This window comes from Mobula hypostoma, chromosome 7, assembly GCF_963921235.1.
Source record: "Mobula hypostoma chromosome 7, sMobHyp1.1, whole genome shotgun sequence".
NCBI lineage: Eukaryota > Metazoa > Chordata > Chondrichthyes > Myliobatiformes > Myliobatidae > Mobula > Mobula hypostoma.
In genome coordinates this window covers 109,891,146-109,919,065 of record NC_086103.1, presented here as the reverse complement: position 1 = coordinate 109,919,065, position 27,920 = coordinate 109,891,146, and the positions used below count along the sequence as shown (strand labels likewise).

The 27,920-nt window shown below is 40.9% G+C and overlaps 1 protein-coding gene across 1 annotated transcript in view; it reads left to right on the top strand.

The window, feature by feature from the left end:
- Positions 1-27,920, top strand: part of LOC134349446 (protein diaphanous homolog 3-like) — a 576,191-nt gene that overhangs the window by 97,887 nt on the left and 450,384 nt on the right. Inside the window, exons 6-9 of the mRNA XM_063053764.1 lie at positions 6,069-6,143; positions 6,895-6,964; positions 8,332-8,468; positions 12,648-12,753. Coding sequence (XP_062909834.1) covers positions 6,069-6,143; positions 6,895-6,964; positions 8,332-8,468; positions 12,648-12,753 — 388 coding nt within the window. The remainder of the gene's footprint in view (positions 1-6,068; positions 6,144-6,894; positions 6,965-8,331; positions 8,469-12,647; positions 12,754-27,920) is intronic.

Here is a 27,920-nt window from a genome sequence, read left to right as displayed (position 1 = left end):
TGAGTTCCTCAAATTTTTGGGAAGAGTTTTGTGAATTCTTCAAAGATGAATTTCTGATGTTTCAATAGCTATAATGCAGGGATGCAGGGTTTGCCTCTAAGCAATCTATTGATTATTATGATGTCTTCACCAAATACTGAAGTTGAAAAGAATTTTCATGCAGCTTCAATCTAATGACAGACATCAATAGATCAGGTTTCTATTGTACACTTTTGTTTGGGAACCATTCAATCAATAATGTAGGAATTTGTGTAAATTTAATGAAACAAACTTGCTTCATTTTAATATACTAATGGGTGGGACAATTATTCAATTTATTTCAATGTATTTCAAGTGAGAAATTTTGTAAACACATCTTAATTTTTTTGTGCATTTTTGAGCTTTGGTCATTTGGGTCATTAACAAAAATATGTTTCATAATTTAAATCATGAAGGCTTAATCATTCAATGTCTGGTAGAATACTGTACAGGTCTAGGGCTGGCAGGTGTAAGGTTTAGATGGAATCTGGTTGCATCTGTAACTCACTTCGGCTAGCGGCTTATATAGAGGGTGATAGCCCCTGGCCCAGCCAAACTTAAGTCTTGTTTGGGTGGATGCTGGATGTTACAAATCAGTACCCTGAAATTACCAACTGTACACACTATGTGATTAAACGTTTAAGCTTTATAATTCTTACTTTGACTATATAGTTAGTAAAGAAATGAAAAAAAAGGGCCCAATCTTATTAAACAGTCTGTTGTGCAAAGTTGGAGCTCACTGATAAGCCGATCATCGCTGCCCTTCGGACCCTCACTCCAAGTCCACCCCGTCCGGAGGTCTACCAACTCTCTCCATTCACGTCTTCTCTCCTCATCTCTCCCCGGCAAAAGACCGCGAAAATCTCTCTTCCAGCTCACTAGAAAGAACAACAGCATTCCAAACCCCGTTATCTCAAGTCATAACCCAAACATTGCTGCTACAGAGAAACCATTACATTATTAGTGAAACTTTACAGCATGTTACACAGCAGTGAAACCCTACAGCGTGTTACTTACCATTTTTAAATGGTTTAAAATATTATTAGCTTTCTCACTTATCTCAAATTTAATTTAATGTATTTCTTAATAAAGATTAATAGATTTTGGATATTAATGAAATTGGTTATTGCAGAAAGGTGGCATTAAGGTATGCCATTAAATTTTGTATATCAAAATAATTGAGGGTTATGGGTTCATGCAGGAAAGTTGAGCTCAGGTGAGATGTTAAATCAGTGAGTTGTTTTGCTATGTCTCCCCTCACGCTGTGAAAGCTGCCAACTCTTTTTCCCTTTATTAGGGAGCAAGAGAGCCTGTGGCATTTCGAGTTGTTGGGTGAACAATTAGTTTTTGTGTACTACAGATCATGGCCTTCATTGGAAGCCTTGCTATTGCCAACCTGGTGGGTGGAAGGTGCTGATGCTTTTTTGTGGAAGTGGGTAGGGGTCATTGCTTTGCTGCTTGCGCGTGGGAGAGGGGAGTAGAGGGTCTTTGGAGTTCTACTGTTTTTACTGTCACTCATTCTTTGTGAAGAAAAAGAATTTCAGGATGTAGTATACATTTCTCTGATATTGACTGTAACTATTGAACTATTATGATCTCATTGAAGGGTAGGGAAGTTGTAATGTGTACTTCTGATTGCCTGATTCAAATTCTTAAGTTCCTACAGAATTACTATTTTTTCATTATATACATTGTGCAGCAACTTTCCTGCTCAATTGACTAAGTATTGGAAGGAATGCTTAGAAGTTGTATATACATGAACCTGAAAATCTTTTTAAAGGGTGCAGTGTCCTTGGGTGTTACAGCAGTGTACTTTACCAGAAAGATTTAGAGAGAGAATGGTTGTAGTCTGGGAAGATTTTGGAGAGAGAATTAAAAATCGTATCCAAGAGAACTGAAGGTATAGTTTGTAATGGTGAGAATGAAAAGTTGGTGTACGAGGTGAGAAGTCATGGAGCATCTTATCTATATATTTATCCAAATAGATTTTAAATGTTGTTAATATATTTGTGTCCATCACTACTTCTGGCAGTTTGATGCATTTACATACCACGCCCAGGTTCCTATTAAATCTCTCCTTTCTCACATTAAACCAATGCTCTCTCTTTTTTGATTCCCTAACCTGGGACACACTATCCCTGCCCCCCACAGTTCAGAAGTAGGCTATTCGGCCCATCGAGTCTGCTCTGCCATTCAATCATGGGCTGATCTAATTCTTCCAGTTATCGCCACTCCCCTGCTTTCTCCCCGTACCCCTTGATGCCCTGGCTAATCAAGAACCTATCTATTTCTGCCTAAATGCACCCAGTGACTTGGCCTCCACAGTCGCTCGTCGCAACAAATTCCACAGATTTACCACCCTCTGACTACAGTAATTTGTCTGCACCTCTGTTCCAAATGGACGTCCTCCAATCCTGAAGTTGTGCCCTCTTGTCCGAGACTCCCCTGCCATGGGAAATAACTTTGCCATATCTCATCTGTTCAGGCCTTTTAACATTTGGAATGTTTCTATGAGATCCTCCCTCATCCTTCTGAACTCCAGGGAATATAGCCCAAGGAGCTGCCGGACATTCCTCATACGGTAACCCTTTCATCCCTCATTCTCCTGTGCTCCATAGAAACAAATCCCAACTTGTTCAATCTCTCCATAACTCATCCTCATAATGCATTTCTGTACATTGACCAGATTTTGCAAAACTTTGGTAACTTTCCTCTGGGATTTGAGATTTCTTTTCCCTCTTAGCTTGAATTGACAGGATACCCAAACTTCTGCCATGCCTTCACATCTTATCATCTTAGACTAGCAATGTTAATTTGGTTTTATCAAATTTGAAATACAATTGAATAGTTAAACTGCAGCACTTTCAGTTTATAAACAGGGTTCTATAAAATAATTTGCAGTTGATACTGTAGATTCAAATATATCAGCAACTAAAGCTCTGGTTTCAAATATTAAAATATATCTCTCAATTAAGGTCAAGAATAAAATAAAACTTGCTTTGTTTTCATTCTGTAACACATTGGTATTAACTAAGGATAGCTCTTTGCAGAGCCTCATAACTGATTATTTTCCAGAAACTAATGATCAGCATGCTGGCAAGCATGTTGATCTTTGTGATTGCTGGTAAACAAGCTGTGTGCCAGTAATGGGCTATGCAAGATTCTGATTTCTTGAATGCTCTTGTCAATGCTCTCTGTACATCTTATTTTTGTGGCATCTTTTTATTTTTCTGGGTAAGGCTAATGAGACATATCAGAAATATTGATGGTTTTGATCTAAACTTTTTGCTCAATAAATAAGCACATTACAAATTCTGTATTCATTGTGAATACCATATAGAAATGCACAATTTCAGAGCAGAAAGCAAGAAATATAATGTTCCTTACTGCAGCAATCATGTTGCATTCCTGAGCATTTAGTCACGCATCTTACAAAATGAAATTAGAACTTGTCTTGTGGAAGAATCTTTCATATTGTGTTGAGCATATGGTCCATAACGACAGACGAGAAAGCTCTTTAACTTAACAACAGATTTATTTTTTTTTAATTTCAAAATATACTTTATTCAAAAATAAAATTATGTACAATAAACCAGTCAATGACTCTCAATCCTTTACAGATGCTTCCATTATGGGCTTTACATTTCCACATTTTTAGCCACCCACGTGGCGCTCTGTTGTTTCATCTTTCCACACCATTGTTGAGGGGTATACTCCCCACCACCCAATCCCTCCCACTCCAGCGGGAGAAGAACTCTCAAGCGTGGTCCTTCCCCACCAGGCCCTTGCGGTGGCTGCATCAAGTTTCAGTGCGTCCCTCAGCACGTACTCCTGCAGCCGAGAATGTGCCAGTCGGCAGCATTCTCCCACGGACATCTCCATGTGCTGGTAGATCATCAAGTTTCGGGCCGACCAAAGAGCATCTTTCACTGAGTTGATAATCTGACAGCAGCACCAGATGTTGGTCTCCGTATACGTCCCCAGGAACAGCCCTTAGATCAGAGAGTCCTCTGGTACGCAGCTGCTGGGGATGAAAAGTGACACTGTCCCTTTCATCCTCCTCCACACCTCTGTGAACCCGCAGTGTGTAAAGAGGTGGGTCACAGACTGCTCCTCACTGCAGTCCTCCCGTGGGCAGTGGGGTGCGGAGACGACGTTCTGGTCTTACAGGAGGGATCTGACTGGGAGGGCCCCTCTCACCACCAGCCAGGCGAGGTCCTGGTGCCTGTTGGTGAGGTCTGGCGATGAGGCATTTTGCCAGATGAACTGGACGGTCTGCTCAGGGAACCACCCCACTGTGTCCATCATGTCCTTCTCCTGCAGTGCCTGCAGGACACTATGTGCCGATCACTGCCTGATGGCCCTGTGGTCAAAGGCATTGACCTGGAAGAACTTTTTTTTATGAAGGACAGGTATGGCGGCAATGACCAGCTGACTGGGCATCGCGCGGGAGTGGGGCCAGACCCATCCTTCGTAGCAAAGGCGACAGGTAGAACCTGGGCACATAGTGGTACTTGGTGCCCACATATCTGGGTTCTACACACAACCTGATTCAGCCACACACGAAGCTGGCTATCAGGGTGAGGGCGACATTGGGAACGATTTTGCCCCCATTGTCCAGGGACTTGTGCATAGTGGCCCGACTAACCTGCTCCATCTTGGATCCCCAGATGAATCCAAAGACAGCTCGGGTGATTTCGGAGCTGTAGGAGCGGGGAATGGGCCACACTTGTGCCAAGTACAGCAGCCCTGAGAGCACCTCACACCTGGTGACCAGGTTCTTGCCTGTTATTGATAGAGAGCGCCCTTCCCACAGTCCCAGTTTCTGTTTCACCTTGGCAGTCCACTCCTGCCAGTTCTTATTGCCTGCCTCGGCCCCTCCGAACAGTTTTATTGTGATAGACACAAACAGACCGGGCACCATGACTCAGAGGGTGAATCCAACCAGTCTCACACCGACGGGGGAGGTGACCATCACACACCACGGTTACAGTTAGGGTGACCCACAAACACACAAGCAAATAACTGTATAACCCAAGCTAAAATGTATCAATAAATGAACTGGAACTTCCCACCATAATCCCACAAAAGCACTTTAACCCAAGAACAATAAACAGTACTGGTCATTAGAAATGCAGGGGAAGGCTGTCGACCACGCCCTCACCCAGAATGTCACAATATTTTTTAATGAATCTGTGTGAAACTTAAGTAATATCTGAGTTGAGTGCAGAATCAAATATTTCTTTTTTCATTTTTGTTTGAGACGTTTGTTCATACATTGTAACTTTGCACAGTGAAATTAGCTGCTACAGATACTATCAATTAGAAATATTGCAAAATTCATAAAAACCTTTGCATCAGAAACAAAGATGGATTTGGAAGATGCGTAGTAAATTTGCTTCAGAAAACATTTTACTTGAATGCAACCCTTGTAGTAAAGCTCTGCAATTCAATTTCATTCCAAGTGAGCAAACTGCATACTACATTTTTAAGTAAGTTTTCTTTCTTGTAATTCTATTTTGGTTGAAGCAGTTGTACCATAGGTAGCTGGCTGGTGGTGCAGTGCACCCACACTGGACTTCGAGGTGAGTGATCCTGGGCTCAAATCCGGCCAGTTCCTTGCACAATTTCTGCTTGTGCTGGATTGCACGTTGAGCGAGCAACTTGGCCTCATAAAAATGAAAGCAGACAAATGCTAACAAATTGGCAAGGTTGAAGTCCGATGCGCCACAAGCCGTGAAGAACAACAGGTTGTACCACAAAGAAGATATTGAGTTTTGAATTGAAGTATTGGAATTGATCAATTTAAAGATTTTAAAATAATGATTATCAAAGGTATTATGCAGTTTAAAGCACGATTCATCTTAATGAGCATTATATAAATGTGTATATGGCTTAATGCATTCTAACTGAAGTTTACTGAAGTGGAAATTTCAAAATCAAAGATTCTTCAAATTGAATTGGATTGAAGAATGTTCAGTTGTCTGCTCTGATTTATCTCTCTTTCCATATTTCAAAAGGTTTTTAAATGTATTAAATTTTTTCCCCAGTTGGGTCGAGAGCTTTGGAAATGAAGGTTTGGGTCAGCTGTTGGATGTCCTGGAGAAATTGCTTGATAAAAAGCAGTGAGTACAGGTTTGAAAGTTACATTTTCTTATCGGATGTGCACATTGTGGTTGTATTTGCTTTCTCAACTGTGAGGAGGGAGGAGATGATGGTGGTGCAACGCAGTGCGCACGGCCGTGCCGAATGAATATCGATATGTGTAACTAGGGGGCTGTGCATCAATCCAGATTTGATGGGGACAGCCGTGAAAGCGCAGAGGAATATCTGGAGCAACTTCTGAAATGCCTGCTTTGCTGCCGCTGCTGCTGTGTGATTGACAATCTCCGGAGACATAGGCCCCAAATTCTTGGCTTTGCGTATCACCTGTTGCCAGGGCTGGGATCAAAACGCTCGGCAGAGATGGTGCTCGGTGCATCGGTGTCGGGAGGTGGTCAGAGGCTCAGAGTTTTTTGGACAGACTTGGAGTCGGACTGTGGTTGGATGCTTCCAGGATGCTGCACCGGCAAGTTTGCGGCGCTGGAGGTTTACCGTCTGCGTGAGATGATGGGACTTTGACAGACTCTGAGACTTTTACTGTGCCATGGTCTGTTCTTATCAAATTACGGTATTGCTTTGCACTGTTGTAACTATGTGTTATAATTATGTGTTTTTTGTTAGTTTTTAAGTCGGTTTGTCGTGTGTTTTCATAATATTCTAGAAAAACATTTTTATCATTTCTTAATGCATGCATTACTAAATGACAATAAAAGGGGACTGCGTGTCCTCATAATCATAATAACTGCAATTTTTTTTATTTTCTGCTTTTGACAGTAAAGAAAAAAATGACTTCAAGAGTCAACATAAAGTGATTCAGTGTTTGAGGGCATTCATGAACAATAAGGTAACTGAATTATTCACAAGTTTTGTTGCCCTAACTTTTGAGCTAATTTTAGATTTTCCATATGTAATAACTCATATTTTCTAGATCTTCGTTGTAGAGTAATACTTTTGCCTTTTAGGGCTTTCAGGTTCTATACTGGCCTTTTGAACTTGATTATATAAAATAATCAATGATTGTCCATTGAAGAGGAACTGAGAGCAAAAGGCTGTTGGAGGAACTCAACAGTCAGGCAGCATCTGTAAAGGCAAAAGAAAATAGTCAATGTTTTAGGTTGCAGCCTGCATCAGAGTTGAGAGTTTAGAGGGGAGATAGCTAGTATGAAGAAGTGAGAGCGGTCGGGGGGAGGGAGGTGAGGTGAGGCAGTTGGTAGGCAAATGGAAACAGTTAGGCTAAGGAGTAGGGTGGAGTCAGGAGATTGGCTGGTAGTGGAGGCTGGTGAAGAAAAAGAAGACAAGGATGGAGCCATGTGGAGGGAAGAGAAGGTGGAAGTCAAGATGGATGCTAGAAGGTGATAACTGGAAGCAAGAGACTACAGGTAAGGAAACTGACAAGTAAGGAAGGTGATAAGCCAAGCTATTTATGGCAGAGATGATGGGCAGATGGAAAAGGTCAGGAGAGGGGAACATGGAGTGGGTAATTGGGGAATGAGAAGTGCTGAAAAATGAGAACAGGGAGCATGGGTTACCTAAAGGTGTTTGGTGAAGTGGGGGGGGGGGAATGAAGTAAGAAGCTTGGAGGTGATAGGTGGAAAAGGTAAATGGCTGGACGAGAAGGAATCTGATAGGAGAGGAGAGTGAAACTTGGGAGGGAAGGAAGAGGGAGGGGCACCAGGGGGAGATAATCGGCAGATGAGAAGTCACCTATCACCTCCCAGCTTCTTATTTCATCTGTACTCCCCCATCCATCTGGCTTCACAATCACCTTTTAGCTTGTACTCTTTCCCCTCCCCCCACCTTATTCTGACTTCTTCCTCCACCCTTTCCAGTCCTGATGAACGGTCTCAGCCTGAATCATCAACTGTTTATTCATTTCCATAGATGCTGCCTGGTCTGCTGAGTTCAGTTTTCAGTGATATTTTGAAGGCTGTTTCTAATTTAATTTGTAATTTACAGCAAGTACAGGAAATACTGAAAATATGATAGTCATAGTGAATAATTTTAATCTTTATAATTTATCTTTCTGCACAATTATGTACAGTAATTGAAGTTGATGCTTATACAATAATAGCAGAATCTTGAACTTAGCACAAAATAACTTTCAGCACTTTGAGAAAATAAGGATATTTATTTAGTATTGATTGCAAATTTCAAAGTACTTCTGAAAAAGAAACGTCTTTTTGACCTAACCTGGCCCCTTGTTAATTTCAGTACGGATTGGAAAGAATCTTGGGTGAAGAGCGAAGTATATTCCTGTTGGCCAGAGCTATTGATCCCAAGCAGCCGAACATGATGACAGATGCGGTCAAGCTTCTATCTGCTATCTGTATTGTTGGAGAAGAACATAGGTAAGTACATGTATGACATTTTTTTATTGTTCTTTTGAGTAAGATTCACAGCAAGGACCTTTTGAATAAATTTGTATTTTCATTAAACCAGAAATTAAGTTATAGAGTGATGACGAATATTTATTTTTAGTTTGGATAATTTTTTCAAATGAATCTATGCATCAAACCACTTTCGGACTTTTGTGTAGTTTTTTTACTATCATCCTGCTTATTACTCTTTCCTGCTTATTGTTTATATATCGACTCTCATTACAAAGGCAGAGCATTTATTATGATATCACTGTTTCTGGGGACTTGCTGCTACATTCCTTGTGTTCCATATTCGTGTTATATATGCTCACAACATAGAGGGAGGCCATTTGGCTAATAAAATTCATGCTTGCTCTTACAGCAGCCCATTCACTCACTAATTTCCTGGTAAACATTTCTTTTGCATGTGTCCACTAACTCCAAACCCAGCCTTTTCCCACTCCCTGATATTTCCAACTAGCCACCTCCACTTTGGGTAATTACAAGTTCATCCCTTTGCGGTGTAATAGGAAATGGGAGCATATTGGGAAAACCCAGGGGTTCACAGGGAGAACAGAGAAGCTCCAAGCAGATGCCAGTAGAGATCAGTGTTTGAATCCAAGGTGCTGGAGCTGTGAGCTATTTGCATCTATGCCGTACTGCATTGCCAGTGCTGACCATTGGCAGTTAAAAGGGTGGCATTGTGGTTAGCAAAATCACTTTACAGGGCCCGTGATCACATATTGGGGTTTGATTCCTGCTGCTGTCTGTAAGTACTCTATGTTCATCCCGTAACCGCGTAAGTTCCTTCTGCCACGTTCCAAAAAGACACATGATTAGGTTGTGGAGTAAAAACGACTCACTGATTTTTTTTCTCTATTACTGAGATTAAAATTTGATTCTTGGCTGCATCAACAGGAATGTGTTTTGCCTTTCAATTGAAGAGTGAACAGGTTTCCAGGCTCCTGAGCATGTGTAGCTTTTTGCAATGCCTATCAAATTCCATCTGAAAGAAAAGTACATGAGAATCTCAGTGGGTGGATGTAATTTACAGTTTAAAGAAAAATATAGCGAGTATTGAAAGAAAGGTTGAGGAATTGTGCCAAGTGGTTGGGTAGATGCTTTTGTCTTCCATATCTCAACATTGAAAAGTGTTGCTAGTTATCATCATCTTAAATGAACCAGTTATGAATGTAATGGGGTTCTTTGACAAAAAGTGGGGGAAAATACCATTTTGGAAGGTTTTTGCAATATATGTCAAGTAATAGTGTCAAAAATTGAATGTTTAAAATAATGCGCTTCAATAAGTACATTGAATGTGACAGGGCTCTTCAGGGTCTTGAGCAGGACATCATTCTAGCATGGAACCAGAAGAAATAAAGATTGGGGAAAATAGGTTTTCAGTGGGCATCAGGAAAAAATGAACAACTGAGCAAGTTCATTTGCAAACATGTGGGTGAGATTGTATAATAAGAAGGGGAATTTTGTTATTTATAGGCTGAATGTTTTTTCTTGTTTCTAAATTGTATTTATTCAACTTCCTATTTGGAAAATGAAGAAGATGTTTGTTTTACTATCTACAAAATAAAAAGTAATATTTAGTCTTGAAATATGATCCCTTTCAACTTTTTTTAAATGAAAAAAGTAATAGCTACTGTAATTCTGCCACCTTTACTGTCACAGCTGTAGAAGACTCGGCCTCAGGAAGACATTTGTTTCAATACTAATTCAATTAAATAAAACTATGCATAAGAACATAAGATATCGGAGCAAGGGAAGGCCATCAGGTCCATTGCACCTGCTCCACCATTTAATAAGGTCATGGCTGATCTGGCTGTGGACTTGGCTCATGTTTGCCTTTTCCCTATAACCCTTAATTTGACTGCTATGCAAAAGTCTATCGAATTGTGTCTTAAATATGTTTAAATAGGTAGCTTCTGTTGCTCCCCTGGGCAGAGAATTTAACAGATACTCTACTGCGTGAGAAAAGCGGTTTCTCCTCATCCCTGCCCTAAATCTAGAGGCTATGTCCCCTCATTTTAGCCTCATTTACTAGTGGAAACAACTTTCCTACCTCTATTTTATCTATCCCTTTCACAAATTAATATGTGTGTTTATAACATCCCCTCTCATTCTTCTGAATTCCAGTGGGTATGGTCCCAGGCAACTCTATTTCTTCTCATAGCCTCGCCCCACCAACTCCAGACTCAATCTGCACCACCTCCAAAGTCAGTGTGTCCAAACTTCCTCAAGGATGAAGACCAGAGCTGCATGCAGTACTCCAGCTGCGGCCTCACCAGTATTCTGTAAAGTTGCAGCATAACCTCCCTGCTCTTAAATCCAATCCCTTTAGCAATTCTTGATAACCTGTTGCACCTGCAAATAAGCTTTTGCAATTCACGTGCAAGCACGCTTAAGTCCGTCTGCACAACAGCATGCTGCAATTTTTCATAATTTCAATAATCAACTGATCTCGTAATTTTCTTTCCTAAGTGGATGACCTTGCATTTACCAATATTGCAGTCCATCTGCCAGGCCCTTGCTCATTAATTTAATCTCTTTGCAGTCCCTTCGCATCCTCTGCACAATTTGCTTTTCCACTTAAGTTAATGCCATCAGCAACCTTAGATATTCTACACTCGGTCTCCTCTTCCAGATTGTTAATATATACCATGAATAGTTGCAGGCCCAACTCCAACCTTGTGGCACTCCACTCATCTCTAACTGCCAACCAGAGAAACGTGCATTTATCCCAAATTTCTGCCGTCTATGATTAATCAGTCCTCTATTCATGTTTATGTATTACCCCAACTCCATTTGTCTGTATCTTATAGATAAGTCTTTTCATCTGACACCTGAAGATCCAAATATCCAACAATTTCACCCCCCCACCCCCATCTACTATGCTCATTATATCCTCAAAGAGCTCCAGTAAGTTTGTCAAACAGGACCTGCCCTTCATTAATCCATGCTCTGCCTGCCAGATGCAAACATTTCTATCCAGACATCTTACAACTTCTTCCAGAATGATAGCTTCAAGCATTTTCCTGACTACAGACATTAAGCTAACTAGCCTGTAGTTACCTGCCTTATGCCTGCATCCTTTTTTAAACAGTGGTTTGACATTCACTGTCTTCCAATCCACCAGAACCTGTCCAGAGAATTTTGGGAAATTATCCCAAATGCATCTGCTATAACTTCCATTATTTCTTTCAGTACCGTGGGATGCATCTCATCAGGATCAGGGCACCTCTCTACCTTTCAGATCGCTCGTTTGCTCTAAACTTCCTCTTAGTGACAGTGATTATTGAGTTCCTCACTTCCCATGGCATCCATCGCATCTCTCTTTGGCATGTTAGATGTGTCTTCCACCATGAAGACCGACACAAAAGAGTCATTCATGGTCAATTAATACCCAATATTAATTTCCCCTTCAGTCACACTTTTCTATTTTATATAATTATACAACTTTTTACTATCTTTTTATATTCTGTGGTAGTTTACTTTCATAATCTATCTCCCCTTATTTTTCCTTAACAAGTAGGAACAAAAACATTGAGAAGTATTAATGATTTGTGCATTTTGCAGGCATGGATGGACATTGAGCAAAGAAATACAAAAACATGGAATGATAACCGTTTAATTAGTCTCAATACATGTGAATTTACAGTTAAACAAACAGGCTTGTTTCTTCAGCTGTGAAATGAATGTAAGCTGAAGGAGGCAAACCAGGATCTTCCTCAAAATCTACCCACAGGGAAAGAGTTGAAGCCTGGGATTGATCTGTGGACACATTGATTTTGGGGATAGGTAGCTGCACTTGATCTTGGTTTATTGTATTTTTACACTTATTTGATTCATTCCTTGGTTAGCACTTCCTTATCTGTTTCTGTTGTTTGATGACTAAATTTTATTTGTTACAGGTCTGCCAAGGGTTGTGGGATATTACCAAATGTTAGAGAAACTACATGGGCAGATTATTGCTTTGAATTTGGTGGCATGATATGCTTGAAGTTTATTGGGGGTTCATTATTCCTTTTCAGGAAATGAGAAAACATTAGTTGTCTAAGATTCTATATTAAATGAAAGGTTAATCATATTATCACATAGTGAACTTTTACCAATGAGGTTTTTTTCCCATTTGACACTGACTTTTGATTTTTCTTTTAGCCTTGAAAAAGTTTTAGAAGCCATAACTACAGCAGGAGAAATAAGAAGATGGGAAAGATTTTACCCCATTGTGGGAGGTCTACATAGCACATCTGTGCAATTACAGGTTTGTTGAATCAATAGTGGGCACAGGTGGAAACTCTCCAGTCCTCACCCTTGAGACCTGACTGATGCTGGACCACAGAAGTTCCTGGATCATCTTTTCCTGAGCAAGAGAACTGTGTTTTTTAAGTGCAGGACACTCTCTGGTTTATCTGAGGGTTCTGTTCCTGAGAACCATCAGTAACCTAAAGCTTCCATTAGCTGGAAATACTGTTTGCTGAGATTGCTGTCAATTAGATTGCAGAACCTGTACCAGTAGGTTAAATAGATAGAGATCAACAGAGATATAAGTTAATCTCATGTCTCAATTACTTAATTAGTGCAGATCTATACCACAGATCCAGAACATGATAGACCATAAAATGCTGGACCAGAGAGTTTCAACCTGTACTGTATTATGGTAATATGCTTATTAGTCACTAATTATTTTTCAGGACACAACATTGAAGCATTACATCTTAATGAATTTCTGCATTTAAAACTTTCACAGAGATGTTATATGTTCATTGTTAATCCTGTGGTGAAGTATGCTTGAAGCTGAATAGTGCACTGTTGAAACATTTCAATCAGCAATGCTTTATTTTCCATCTATTAATTTAAGTATTCTGTTGTTATATTGTTTTTGTTGTAAAGCATTTGATGGTTTCATACATTTGATTATCTAATTGTGCATTTCAGACTGTTACCCCTTTAGGTCTGTTTGTTTGTTAACTTGCACAATTGTAGTTGATATAACGGTGCATAACCATTTAGCTCTCATGATCTAGCTCCAAAATGTAGCTGAGTTTCCCCAGTTCTGTTGTAACAGAACATGGTTGGACAGTTAGTGGAGCACTGCATATCCATCCTAGCTCATTACTACAGCACAGAGTTTAAGACCAAGCCAATAATGGAACTGATGTTGGTAACATTAGAGCATTGTGATATAGTGATTAGAAACCATTGGTTTTATTAGCAGCGTTTCATTACTGTTATTATTCTCTTCCTTTTAACACAGTTGTAGAAGCACTTAGAATCTGTTTTCATCTTTCTTGCTGGTTAACTTGTATTTGCTGTTTCCCTGTTTATTTTAAAACATTCACCAGCCCCATTTAAAGTCATGGAGTTCTACAGCATGGAAACAGGAGCTTTGGCCAAACTTGTTCATGCCAACCAAGTGGTCTTTCTGAGCTAGTTCTATACTCCAGCATTTGGCCCATATCTCACTAAGCCTTTCCCTTATCTAGATACTTGTCTAAATGTCTAGTGTATATATATATATATATATGTATCTAAATATAATTGGCATCTTGTTCCATATATCCACTTCCTTTTCTGTTAAAAATTGCACCTCAGTTCCCTTATAAATCTTTCCCCTCTCACCTTGAACCTATGCCCTTTGGTTAAAAAGTCCATAGCCCTGGGAATAGAACTAGCTGACTCTGGATCCCTGGTGATCCAACCTTCTGAGCAGCTTACCAAGAGGGACCTTGTCAAAGGCCTTGCTGAAGCCCATGCAGCACCATGGACTTGTCAATCCTCTTCATCACCTCTTCCAAAAGCTTAATCAGATTTGTGAGACATGATATACCTTGCATACGAGAATGTGCTTTTATGTTTCTTTCCTCCACTTAATGATATATTCCAACTTCTTGAGGCACCAGCTCTTGAAGCTGTCCTCAAGTGTGGGTAGCATTGTGCCCATCATGAAATGACTGTGTCTATAACTGTTCTGCATCTCTTGTGATCCTGTGCATTGGAACATCAATAGAGATTTGTAGAAGTCTTTGGTGACTCACCAAAACTCCTCAAACTCTTAACCATCGACCAAAAACTTGGTTATAGCTTATCACCGTGGACTCCCTGGTTTTACTTTATCAAAAACATGCCCACCTTCCATGCAGTTTAACAAGGTTCTTTTATGACACCTCCTCTTACCTACCCCTTGAAGAGGACCCCATTCCAGACAATCAGACAACTCTCTCCAACACCATCACTGATGTCGTCAGCTCTGGAGAACTCCCATCCACTGCTACCCAACTCATAGTTCCCTTCTATCTCCTTCCCAAGATTCACAAACCTGACTGTCCAGTTAGGCCTTTTGTCTCTGCCTGTTCCTGCCCTACTGAACTTGTAACCTCATACCTTGACTCCATTCTATCCCATATGGTTCAGTCCTTTCCCACCTACATCTGCAACACTTCTCATGCTCTCAATCTCCTCACTAACTTTCAATTCCCTGGCCCGGACCTATCCACTTTCACCGTGGATGTCCAATTCCTATACACTTCTATCTCCCATCAAGAAGATCTTAAAGCTCTCTGCTTCTTTCTCAATAAAAGAACCAAACAGTTTCCCTCTACCACCACCACTCTCCATCTGGAAAAACAATTTTTCCTTCGACTCCTCCCATTTTCTTCAGACTAGAGGGGTAGTCATGGGCCCCAGTTACGCCTGCCTTTTCGTTGCCTACGTAGAACAAACAGTCCATGTTCCAAGCCTTCCCTGGTAATGCTGGCCAAGTCTTCCTCCACTATACTGCTGACTGCATTGGTGCTGCTTCATGCACACATGCTGAGGTTGTTAATTTCATCAACTTTGCCTCCAACTTCCTCCCTGCCCTTACGTGGTCTATTTCTGACGCCTCCCTCTCCTTTATCAATCTCTCTATCTCCACCTCTGGGACAAACTGTCGACTACCATCTTTTTGACTATACCTTTTCACACTCTGTCTTCTGTTAAAATGCTATTCCCTGTTCTCAGTTCTTTTGTCTCAACTGTGTCTATCCCAGTGTGCGGCTTTTCTTTCCAGGACTTCAAAAAACAGGGTTTCCCTTCCTCCTCCATTGATGCTGCACTCACCTACATCTCCTCTATTTCCTGAACATCTGTGCTTATCCCATCTTCCCACTGCCATAACAGTGATAGAGTTCCTCTTGTCCTTACCTACCACCCATGAGCCTCCAAATCCAACATGTTCTTCGTAAGTTCTGCCATCTCCAAAGGGATCCTACCACTAAACAGATCTTTGTCCCTCCTTCCCCCCTCACTTTCCACATGGATCACTCCCTCCATGATTCCCTAGTCCGTTTGTCCCTCCCCGCTAATCTCTCTCCCAGCTCTTATCCCTGCAAGCAGCCAATGCGCTGCACCTGCCCATTCACCTCCTCCCTCACCTCCATTCAGGGCCCCAAACAGTTCTTCCAGGTGAGGCAATACTTCACCTGCGATTCTGATGGGGGTTATCTATTATGCCCTGATGTGACCCCCTCTACGTTTGTGAAAACCGTTATAAACTGGGGGACCACTTCATTGAACACCTCCGCTCTATTAGCCAAAAGTGGAACTCCGGGTGGCCAAACATTTTAATTCCATTTCCCATTCTCATTCTTACAACTTGGTCCATGACCTCCTCTTGTGCCATAATGGTGGAGGAACAACACATTATATTCTGTATGGGTAACCTCCAACCTGATGGCATGAACATTGATTATTCCTTCCTGCAAATAAATGAATGAATAAATAAACAAATAAAAATGCTCCCCCCCCGCCCTCTTCTTCTGCTCCCCACTCTAGCCTCCTACCTCTTCTCACCTGGCCTTTACCTTTCCTACCCATCGGGCTTCATCCATCACCTTCTAGCTATCCTCCTTCCCCTCCTATCACCTTTTCTGTTACCTTCCCCCTTCTTTTCTAGTCGTCAAGAACGGTCTCAGCCAGAAAGGTCAACCATTTCTGTGGATGCTGCCTGACCTGCTGAGTTTCTCCAGCATTTTGTTTGTGTTGCTTTGGATTTTCAGCAACTGCTGACTCTCTCATGTTTGTGATTTTTAGTATTTTCTATTTTTCTTGTAATATTCCATCTTGTGTGATTATTTCGATCTTTTCAAAGATCCAACCCAGATTACCTCATCCTATTATAGCTGCTCTCTCTTTGTAGTGGCCATCTGGAAATGTGAGATCAGCTAAAGACAGAGCATTTCTGCCTCTGACTCAGAAAGGAAGGGGAAAGAAGAGGCACGCTGTGGTGATAGGGGACCGGACAGGAGGTTCTGTGGGCGACAGTGAGATTCCCGGATGGTATGTTGCCTGCTGGATGCCAGGGTCCGGGATATCTTAGACTGAGTCCTCAGCATTCTTCAGTGGGATGGTGAACATCCAGAAGTTGTGGTCCATGTAGGTACCAATGACATGAGTAGGATGAATGACAGGGTTCTGCATGGGGAGTTAGGTGCTAAGTTCAAGGGCGGGCCACACAGTCTTGTGATCATAGGATTGCTATTTGTGCCACATGCTAGTGAAGTTGAACTCTGAAGATTATATAGTTGAACACATGCCTAGTAAGTTGGTGTAGGAGGGAGGGCATAAGACTTTTGGATCACTGGGCTCTCTTCCAGGGAAGGTGGAACCTGTACAGAAAGGTTGGTTTTCGCCTGAACTGGAGGGGGACTAACATCCTAGTGGGAAGGTTTGTTCATGCTGCACAGTGGGGTTTAAGCTAGAGTTGCAGGGGGATGGGAACCAAAGTGCCAGAAAAGTTAGTGGAGAGGATATGGAGGCAGATGTTGGTAAGACCTCAGACAAAGTTAGGAATCAAAAGGTTGAGCATGCTGTGACAAAATTGAAAAGGGTGAATACAGGACTGAAAATGTATCTGATTATGCTCAGCAAAGTTGCAGATTGGCAGGTTTGCTGTTGTAGGCATCACTGAATCATGGCTGAAAGATTATATCTGGGAGCTTAATGTCCAAGGAGACACGTTGTATTGAAGGGATAGACAGGAAGGCAGTTGCTCTGTTGGTAAAAAATGAAATCAAATCATTAGAAAGAGGTTACATAGGGCCAGAACGTGTTGAATCATTCTGGATAGAGCTAAGGAACTGCAAGGGTAAAAAGATCCTGATGGAAGTTGGATACAGACCCTCAAGAAGCAGTAAGGATGCTGCCTACAAATTACAACCGGAGATAGAAAATGCATGTCGAAAGGGTAATGTTACAATAGTTGTGGGGGACTTCAATATGCAGGTAGACTTGGAAAATCAGGTTGGTGCTGAAATCAGGTTGGGCCAGATTTGTGAACAGCTTTCCAACTGTGATAAGACTGCTGAACGGATCCTGACCCAGATCTGGGCCGTACCCTCCAAATATCCGGACCTGCCTCTTGGTTTTTTTGCACTACCTTATTTTCCATTTTTCTATTTTTTATTTATGATTTATAATTTAAATTTTTAATGTTTACTACCGATTTGTAATCCAGGGAGCGGGAAGCGCAGAATCAAATATTGCTGTGATGATTGTACGTTCTAGTATCAATTGTTTGGCGACAATAAAGTATGAAGTATAAATTACAGGAGGGGGATTTCCTTTTAGAGCTGGTCGTGGATGAGCTCACTGGAGGATCAGCTATTCTGGATTGGGTGTTGTGTAATGAACAAGAATTGATTAGAGAGCTTAAGGTAGAAGAACTCTTAAGGGAAAGTGATTATAATATGATGGAATTCACCCTGAAATTTGAGAAGGAGAAGCTAAAGTCAGATGTATCAATAATACAGAGGAATAAAGGGAATTACAGAAGAATGTGAGAGGAGTTGGCCAGAATTGATTGGAAAAGAACATTGGCAAAAATGACGGTACAGCAGCAATGACTGGAATTTCTGGAAGCAATTTGGAAGGCACAGGATATATATAGATATATATAAAGAGGAAGAAGTATTCTAAAGGAAAAGTGATACAAGCATGGCTAACAAAAAAATATAAATGCCAAATAAAGCCAGTGTAAATGCCAGAGAGAGAGAATGTGTGAGAGCAAAAATAGTGAGAAGTTAGAAGATTGGGAAGCTTTTAAAAAGCAACAGAAGGCAACTAAGAAAAGGAATTACGAAGGTAAAGATGGAATATGAAAGAAGCCAATAATATTAAAGAGGATACTAAAAGTTTCTTCAGATACACCCCAGGGTTCTGAAAGGGGTGGTTGAAGAGATTATGGAGGCATTGGTAATGATCTTTCAAGAATCAGTAGATACTGGAATGGTTCCGGAAGACTAGAAAATTGCAAATGTCTCTCCACTATTCAAGAAGGGAGTGAGGCAGAAGAAGGGAAACTATAGGTCAGTTAGTCTGACTTTTGTGATTGGGAAACCGTTGAAGTCGATTGTTAAGGATGTAATCTCAGGGTACTTGGAGGCACAAGATAAATAGGCAAGATTTTTGAGGGAAAATCTTGCCTGACAAGTCTATTGGAATTCCTTGAAGAAATAACAAGAAGGATAGACAAACGATCATTGGTTGATGTTGTGTAGCTGGATTTTCAGAAGGCCTTTGACAAGGTGGCACACGAGGCTGCTTAACAAGCTACGAACCCATGGTATTACAGGAAAGATCTAGCAGTGGCTGATTGGCAGGAGGCAAAGAGTCGGAATAAAGGAAGCCTTTTCTGGCTGGCTGCCAGTGAATAGTAGTGTTCCACAGGGGTCTGTGTTGGGACAGATTCTTTTTACATTGTATGCCAATGATTTGGATGATGGAATTGAATGCTTTGCTGTATGGACAATATGAAGATAGGTGGTGGGGCAGGTAGTTTTGAGGAAGGAGAGAGACTGCAGAAGGACTTAGACAGATTTGGAGAATGGGCAAAGAAGAGGCAGATGGAATACAGTGTTGGGAAGTGTATAGTCATGCATTTTGGTAGAAAAAAACAAAAGGGTTAACTGCTTTCTAAATGGAGAAAAAATTCAAAAATCTGAGGTTCAAAGGGACTTGCAAGTCCTTGTGCAGGGTTCCATAAAGGTAATTTGCAGGTTGAGTCTGTGATGAGGAAGATAAATGCAATGTTAGCATTCATTTCAAGTGAATATAAAATCAAGGATTTAATGTTGAGACTTTATAAAGCACTGTTGAGGCCTCTCTTGGAGTATTGTGAGCAGGTTTGGGCCCCTTAGAAAGGATGTGTTGAAACTGGAGAGGCTTCAAAGGAAGTTCACAAAAATGATTCTAGGATTGAATGGCTTGTCATACGAAGAGCATTTGATGGCTCTGGGCCTGTATTCAGTACAATTCAGAAGAATGAGGAGTGACCTCATTGAAACCTATCGAATGATGAATGGCCTTGATAGAGTGGATGTGGAGAGGGTATTTGCTATGGTGAGAGACCAGAGGACACAGCTTCAGAATAGAGGGGCATCCTTTTAGAATGGAGATGAGGAGGAATTTCTTCAGCCAGAGAGTGGTGAATCTGGAATTCTTTGCCATATGCAGTAATGGAGGCCAAATCTTTATGGATATTGAAAGCAGAGGTTGATAGATTCTTGATTTAGCAGGGCATGAAGAGATATGGGGAGAAAGCATGAGACTGTGGCTGAGAGGAAAGTTAGATCAGCCAGGATGAAATGGCGGAGCAGATGTGATGAGCCAAATGGCCTAATTCTGCTCCTATATCTTTTGGTCTTATTTCATTTCTAGCTCCTGTCCTAGCCACTCTATGTGTTTCTCAAGCTACCTATTCACTAGTCTGTCTCATCTGAGTTGCAATTGAAAAAGGGAGGTTGTAGTTTCTAGAGTATGCTAGTTCTTTCTCCCTTTCGTTCCTCCAGGTATTTATGACATGACCCAACATAACTTGCTCTTACAGAGAGTACTTGGATGCAGCCTTGAATTCAAACAGTTCTTTGGGTGAAGGTTACGATGCAGGTTTGGCTTGTGATAACATCATTTGTTCTGTGCCACAGTGCATACTACAGAGACTACGTGCTCCTGCTGTTAGGAAGCCAGTGAGGAGGGAAAGGGAATTTGGGGTCATGTAAGTTTTTGCTCAATTATTTTTTGTTCTGAATAGTTGAAATTGAAGGTATTGTTGCAACTACACTTATTCTGGCAAGTAGTGAGTATTCTAACATATTTTCACTCTCTTGACCTTGGAGAGAGTTGTGGATTTTTTATTATAGCCATGGCATTTCTGCTGCTATTGTCTTTTCAGTCACTGGAGGCATCAGTTCTTTATCGTTGCTATATGCTGTTTAACTTACTGATTTAATCAATGACATTTATGAGACTGGAATATTACCAGAAGAATATTATTGAAACAATATTACAAAAAATAAGAGACATCTTGGGAATCAAGGTTGGCTGTGAAAACATCAATAATTTCATATATGCAGATGACACTGTGTTAATTGCGAGTACGGAGGAAGAACTACAAAACTTAATTGATATAGTTGTTGAAGAAAGTGCAAAAATGGGTCTATCTATCAATTGTAAAAAGACAATGTATGGTGATATCCAAAAAGAAGGAGAATCCTATCTGCAGGCTGAGAATAAATGGGGAAGACATAAACAAGTACAGAACTTTTGCTACTTAGGAAGCTGGGTGAGATCGGATGGCAGGTGTGACATGGACATCAAAAGAAGAATAGGGATTGCAAAAGACTCCTTTACAAGAATGAAGAGTATACTGACCAATACTAAACTAGGCATGACAACCCGCCTCAGAGTACTGAAATGTTACGTTTATCCAGTTATGTTATATGGCTCAGAATGTTGGACAATATCTAGTAACATGAAGAAACGAATTGAAGCAGCAGAGATGTGGTTTTTGAGGAGAATGCAAAGAATATCATGGACGAAACGAATGTCGAACAAGGATGTCATGAACAGAGCAAACACAGAAAGAGAAATAATGTATGAGATCATGAAAAGGCAATGTAACTTCATTAGACATGTGATTAGGAAAGAGGAGTTAGAATGCATGGTAATTATGGGAAAGATTGAAGGGAAGAAAGCAAGAGGAAGACAAAGACAAATGATGATGGAGACAGCAGCCAGAGAACCGGAAACGAATACCAATGAATTGATCCACTTGACCCGAAACAGAAGTTTGTGGGCCATGGTAGTCAAATCTCAAACTGGGCATGGCACCTGATGATATTGATATGCTGTTTAACATCTTGGAGATGTAGATCAGACTCTACCATTTTGGGGATTGCTATAGCCTGGCACTAGATTGCTCCAAATTCTGTTTTGGTCATCACCCTGAACTAGAATTTACTTCTTGTAGATACTATTGTAAGGAATTGAGCACCATGTAATTGTCAATGAATTGTGTGGTGTCTGATTTTTTTTGATGTAGGGATGAAATATTGAGGATAATTTTGTACAAGAAACCATGTTGAGGAACCCTACAATAAGCATGCAATGGAAATGATGAAGGAACATTAGCATGCTGTACCAGGGTGAACAAGCTCTAAAGCTTGCAGAGCTAAAGCATTTTATGTGCAGAAATCAATATGTGGTAACTGTGTCTGTTCTGTCCGGGGAAAGAATATTTTTTATTTATTGACAGACAGCACAGAGTTGGCTCTCTACCAAATGGTACGTCTTTGGACTCTGGGAGCACTTGGACTATCTTGGACTGAGATTTTAATGTTCTGATATAAGGAAGTCTTGCTGAAGTCGATAAATAACTTGGAAGAGCATTTGCAAATGCAACATAATAGCACAACATGATGGATTACTTTGCTACTGATGATTGAGCAGACTGTTAAGATGGTATTACAATAAAATTAACTATTTGCTGTTTAATGGTTTGGAATTCCTGATGGTTTGGCATCTGCTTCACCAGGTGATGTTTGCCATACTCCCTTCCCACTCACTGAGGGCCCAGTGTGCTGAAAAAATATTATAATAATGTACAATCTTAAAAAATTAAAATGTGTTGAGGTACTTATAGAGTCAACATGAAATGCAGTTCTGCACCACTGAACCTTTTGAGTGAGCTGGATTTGTACTGTAGCTGCTTTGGATTTTTGTTTTTTTATGCAAAGGATATCTGACTAATTTTACATATTGTTGTGTGGATGCCAGTTTGGTAGCTGCACTGCTGCAGTTTGACAAGCAGTACAGAGCACACATCTTCATCATATTGCCAGGGTGTTGTTGTGTCATTCAGCTGTTGTATCCAGTGCACTTGTTCATTTCTTGTATATACACAGAGTGAATTGAATCAATATAAGACCTTCTCCTATTGTCATGTGAAGCCTCTGAAGTATTATCCACTTTAAACTACTAACTGAAATTTGTTGCCAGTCATTCCTTTGACTCATGCTCGCCTTTACCAGAGTTGAGGATAGGGATGGCTTTGTGTCACGTACCCCGTGAGGGGGATGAAGAACCAGCAGAGATGGAAAACAGTTTGGAGTCCAGTATTGCTATACACTACTAATATTTATTAGTAACTATGCAATATAGTAATATAAATGTCGATAAATCACACAGGTTAGCAATGATTATATATAAAGGTAAATGTGGAATATATATGTATGAAAACCAAGCTTCTTTAAGTCTAGGGGTAAAAAGATACAGTCTTACGATGTTGAGTAAAGTTCAGTTCAGTTCGTGGTATTTAGTTGAGTAGTGATGGGGAGAGAGAGAGAGATAGTGTGAGGTGAGTCTTCAGGTGAGCTGATGCCGTCGATCATCTTGTTGGCCTCCGAAATCCTTTACAAGTCACCGACTGTGACTTTAACCAGGGGGACCGGTCTTCCTGTGGTGGAGCTATCACCCCAGCAAGGGCGGACACATAGACAACTCCCCACCAGTCAACCCCTTCTTCACTGTTGGAATAGCAATTTGGATCGATCCGCCTGATTGATCCTCCAAAACCCACTTTCTCTGCGGGCACAACAATGCTCATTCAGTGTCCAGATCATGTGTCTGAGGTCTGTATCAACTGACCTCGCATTTATTTCACCAGGCTGAGTATCACCTGTCATTCAAAGAGTCCCTCCTTCCTTTGTCTGTAAAGAAGTGCACAAGCAGGCAACCTGTCCTTGAAAGTAACGTCAACAATCTGCCTTTGGTCACCATAGCAACCTTCGAGCGGCTTGGTGCTGTCTCCAACTCCAAACTCAGTAGAAATCCAAAGTTACTTCCAATGCCTTAAAGTGACAGTCCAACTGTGAATCTTCGTCTCTCTCTCTCCTTTCCAAACAAACCTTCAATGATGAATGTCTCTCTCTGTCTCTCTTCAAACAGTTAATAGGGGCGCTCCTGGATCCCCTCACAATTGGAACTTGGTTTTCATTTTCTATTTTAATTCTTCATCATTCATCAGGATTGGCCCTTCTAGTCTGTGCTGAACTGTTATCCTGCCTGCTCTCATTCACTCGTACCTAAACCATAGTTCTCCATACTCCTCCCATCCATGTACTTTGCTGTGCAGCAAAGATGGCAAGAAGGACGGGCAGGTGAATAGACAGGATAATTTGCTGTGCGATAGAAATATAGCAAAATCGGTAACAGATACTGATCTAAATGTACTGTACTTAAATGCACTCAGTATTAGAAATAAAGTGGATGACCTTGTTGTACAGCTACAGGTTAAAAGATACGACATTACGGCCATCACAGAGTCATAGCTAAATAATGGATGTGATTGGGAGCTGAATGTCCAAGGATACACAGTGTATAGGAAAGATAGGAAGGTAGGTAAAGGGGGTGGCATGGCCCTGATGGTAAGCAACGATATCAAATTACTAGAAAGAAGGGACGTAGGATCAGAAGAGGTAGAATCCTTGTGGGTCGAGTTAAGAAATGGCAAGGGTAAAAAGACACTAGTAGCAGTTATATACAGGCCTCCAAACAGCAGCCGGGATGTGGACTACAAGTTACAGCTGGAAATAGAAAAAGTGTGTCAGAAGGAAAATGTCAGGATAATTATGGGGGATTTTAATATGAAAGTGGATTGGGAAAGTCAGGAAGGTGCTGGATCTCAGGAGAGGGAATTTGTAGAAGCAGCTTGTCCTTAAGCCCATCAGGGGATTGGCTGCTTTGGATTGGGTGCTGTGTAATGAACCTGAGGCGATCAGGGAGCTGGAGGTAATGGAACCCCTTGGAAGTAGTGATCATAATATGATTGAGTTCAGTTTCAAATTTGAAAAGGTGAAGCTGGTATCAGGTGTATCGATATTTTAGTGGAACAAAGGAAATTACAGTGGTATGAGAGAGGAGCTGGCCCAAGTCAATTGGAAAAGTAAGCTAGATGGAGGGACGGTAGAGCAGAATTGGATGAAATTCCTACAAGAAATAATGAAAGTGCAGGAAAAGTATATTCCAAGAAAAAAGAAAATCATGAATGGAAAAATGGCACAAATGTGGCTAAGGAGAGAGGTTAAGGCTAAAATAAAAGCAGAAGAGACGGCGTACAAGGAAGCACAAATTAGTGGGAAAACTGAGGACTGGATGACTTTTAAAAACTTACAGAAGGAAACTAAGAAAGTCATTAGGAAAGAAAAGATGAATTATGAAGGGAAGTTGGCAATTCACATAAAAAAGGATACTAAGGGTTTTCTTAAATATATGAAGAGTAAAAGAGTGACATGGGTAGATATAGGACCGATTGAAAATGTTGTTGGAGAAATTATAATGGATAACAAAGAGATGGCAGATGAACTAAATGAGTATTTTGCATCAGTCTTCAGTGGAAGACATTAGCAACATACCTGATAGTCAGAGGTCTCAGGGAATAGAATTAGGTACAGTCAAATTACTGAGAAAGTGCTTGGGAAGCTAAATGGACTAAGAATAGATAAGTCTCCCAGACCGGATGAGATGTACCCACGGGTTCTGAAGGAGGTGGCTTTGGAGATTGTGGAGGCATTGGAAATGATCTTCCAGGAATCAGTAGACTCTGGCATGGTTCCGGAAGACTGGAAGGTCGCAAATATAGTTCCGCTGTTTAAGAAAGGAGGGAGGCAGCAAAAAGAAAGTTACAGACCTATTGGTCTGACATCGGTAGTTGGAAAGTTATTGGAGTCAATCCTCAAGGAACGAGGTTATGAAATACCTCGAGGTGCGTGACAAGATAGGCCCAAGCCAGCATGGTTTCATGAAGGGAAGATCCTGCCTCACCAACCTATTGGAATTTTTTGAGGTAATCTCAAATAAGGTTGATAAGGGAGAGGCTATGGATGTTGTGTATTTGGATTTTCAAAAGACCTCGATAAGGTGCCACATAAGAGGCTGCTTAATAAGATGAGAGCCTATGGAATTACAGGAAAGATATTGGAATGGGTGGAGCATTGGCTGATAGGCAGAAAGCAAAGGGTGGGAATAAAGGGATCCTATTCTGATTGGTTGCTGGTTGCTAGTGGTGTTCCACAGTGGTCGGTGTTGGGGCCGCTTCTTTTTACAATGTATATGGATGATTTAGATTATGGATTAAATGGTTTTGTGGCTAAGTTTGCGGATGACACTAAGATAGGTGGAGGAGCAGGAAGTGTTGAAGAAACGGAAAGGTTGCAGAGAGATTTGGTCAGTTTAGGACAGTGGGCAAAGAAATGGCAGATGAGATACAATGTTGAGAAATGTATGGTTGTACATTTTGGAAGAAGAAATAATCGGGCAGATTATTATTTAGATGGGGAGAAAATTCAAAAATTGGAAGTGCAAATGGACCTGGGGGTCCTCATGCAGGATACCCTAAAGGTTAACCACCAGGTTGGATCGGCAGTAAGGAAAGTGAATTCATTTCAAGAGGAATAGTGTATAAGAGTAAGGAGGTGTTGATGAGGCTCTGTCGGGCACTGGTGAGACCTCATATGGAATACTGTGTGCAGTTTTGGGCCCCCTATCTTGGAAGGGATGTTCTGATGTTGGAGAGAGTTCAGAGAAGACTTACGAGGATGATTCCTGGAATGCAGGGGCTAACATATGGGAGTGTTTGTCGGCTCTTGGACTGTATTCATTAGAGTATAGATGAACGAGAGGGGATCTCATGGAAACAATTCGAATGTTGAAAGAGTTGGACAGAGAAGATGTGGAAAAGCTGTTTCCCTTGGTGGGTGAGTCCAGGACAAGAGGCCACAGTCTTAGAATTAGAGGGTACCCATTTAAAACAGAGATGAGGAGAAAGTTTTCTTGAATTTCACCATCATTTACAAATCTTACACATGACATTTATTGATGAAATCTATCGACTCATCAACCCGGAAAGAGAAGCTGTTATTGGTCAGTTTATCACACAAAACCTCTTCAGCATCATGTGACGTGTCATCAATATGCTGACTTATCATGCTGTTTGAGAGTGAAACTTTTCAGTTTCCTGTACTGCATCTTGTCCTAGCATTTTACCCACTATAACTTACATACTGGCATTATTAGGTTCTCACCAGCTGTGTGATGTTTTTCCCCTTTTTTGGGTTAAAAGTTTTGCTACTAATAATTTGCTTCCTGAATTCTTTTACTGACTGTGATTTTATTAACAAAAGCTTTACTCTGTTTGTTTTGAGATGCCAATAGCTGTTTAGAATAATGAGCTCTTTTACATGCCATTGTGATTTGTAGTTAAGTGTCTTTTCAATTTTGCTGGAGCCATTGCTACATTTGTAAGTTGTTCGCCACAGACTAGACACAATGGAATAGGACAACTTCGGTCACCAGTCCATGTAAAACCTATTGATAGTAGGTTTCATTGTAAAGACAGGACTTTTTTTTGTGTCCACTGTTGCACTTGTGTAGTGAAATGACTCGGAAGATTGTAATTCTTCATCATTAACCTTATCAGAATTGTCTGTAGGCCCAGGCCTAGGCCTAGAATCCAGCTCTTCTGTTGCTCACCTCCTCTTCAAAAATCACCACATTGGAACTTCTTTAGCATAAAAATTTTCTTCCAATTTTCAACTACACTGGTAGAGTTTGTTTGCTTCCATAAGTCAGTCAGTGGCGCGTAAGGGGAAGTTGGTGGAGGTGATTCAGGAGGGAGAGGACTCAACTGTATAACCATGATCCTAATGCGCACTGCCATATTGGGCTGAGAGACCTCCAGTGAGATTGCTAATGGGGGTTCAGTCATTGCGAGCACGAGCATCACGCGTTGTGTGAAGTTCAAAAAGCAATTATTTTTTAAAATCATGATCTCTCGTGGAGCCCCGGTTGAGAAACCTTGATATGTACTTCTTTTGACTATTGTGTGATTGGACATGCAAAAGCAATCATTTCCCTTTTTCGCATTGGTTGTCCACCTATTATTTCATTATATTTGTTTATTTAATAAAGAATATAAGGTGATTATAAATTGTTGACCAACCACCGGCCACACATGTAGGGTTGATAGACCTGGATTGTTCATGGCTTAGATTTTCTATTCTGGATAAGCAAAGTACACTTTGAGTCTTAGAATTATGCCAATGACAGACTACTGCA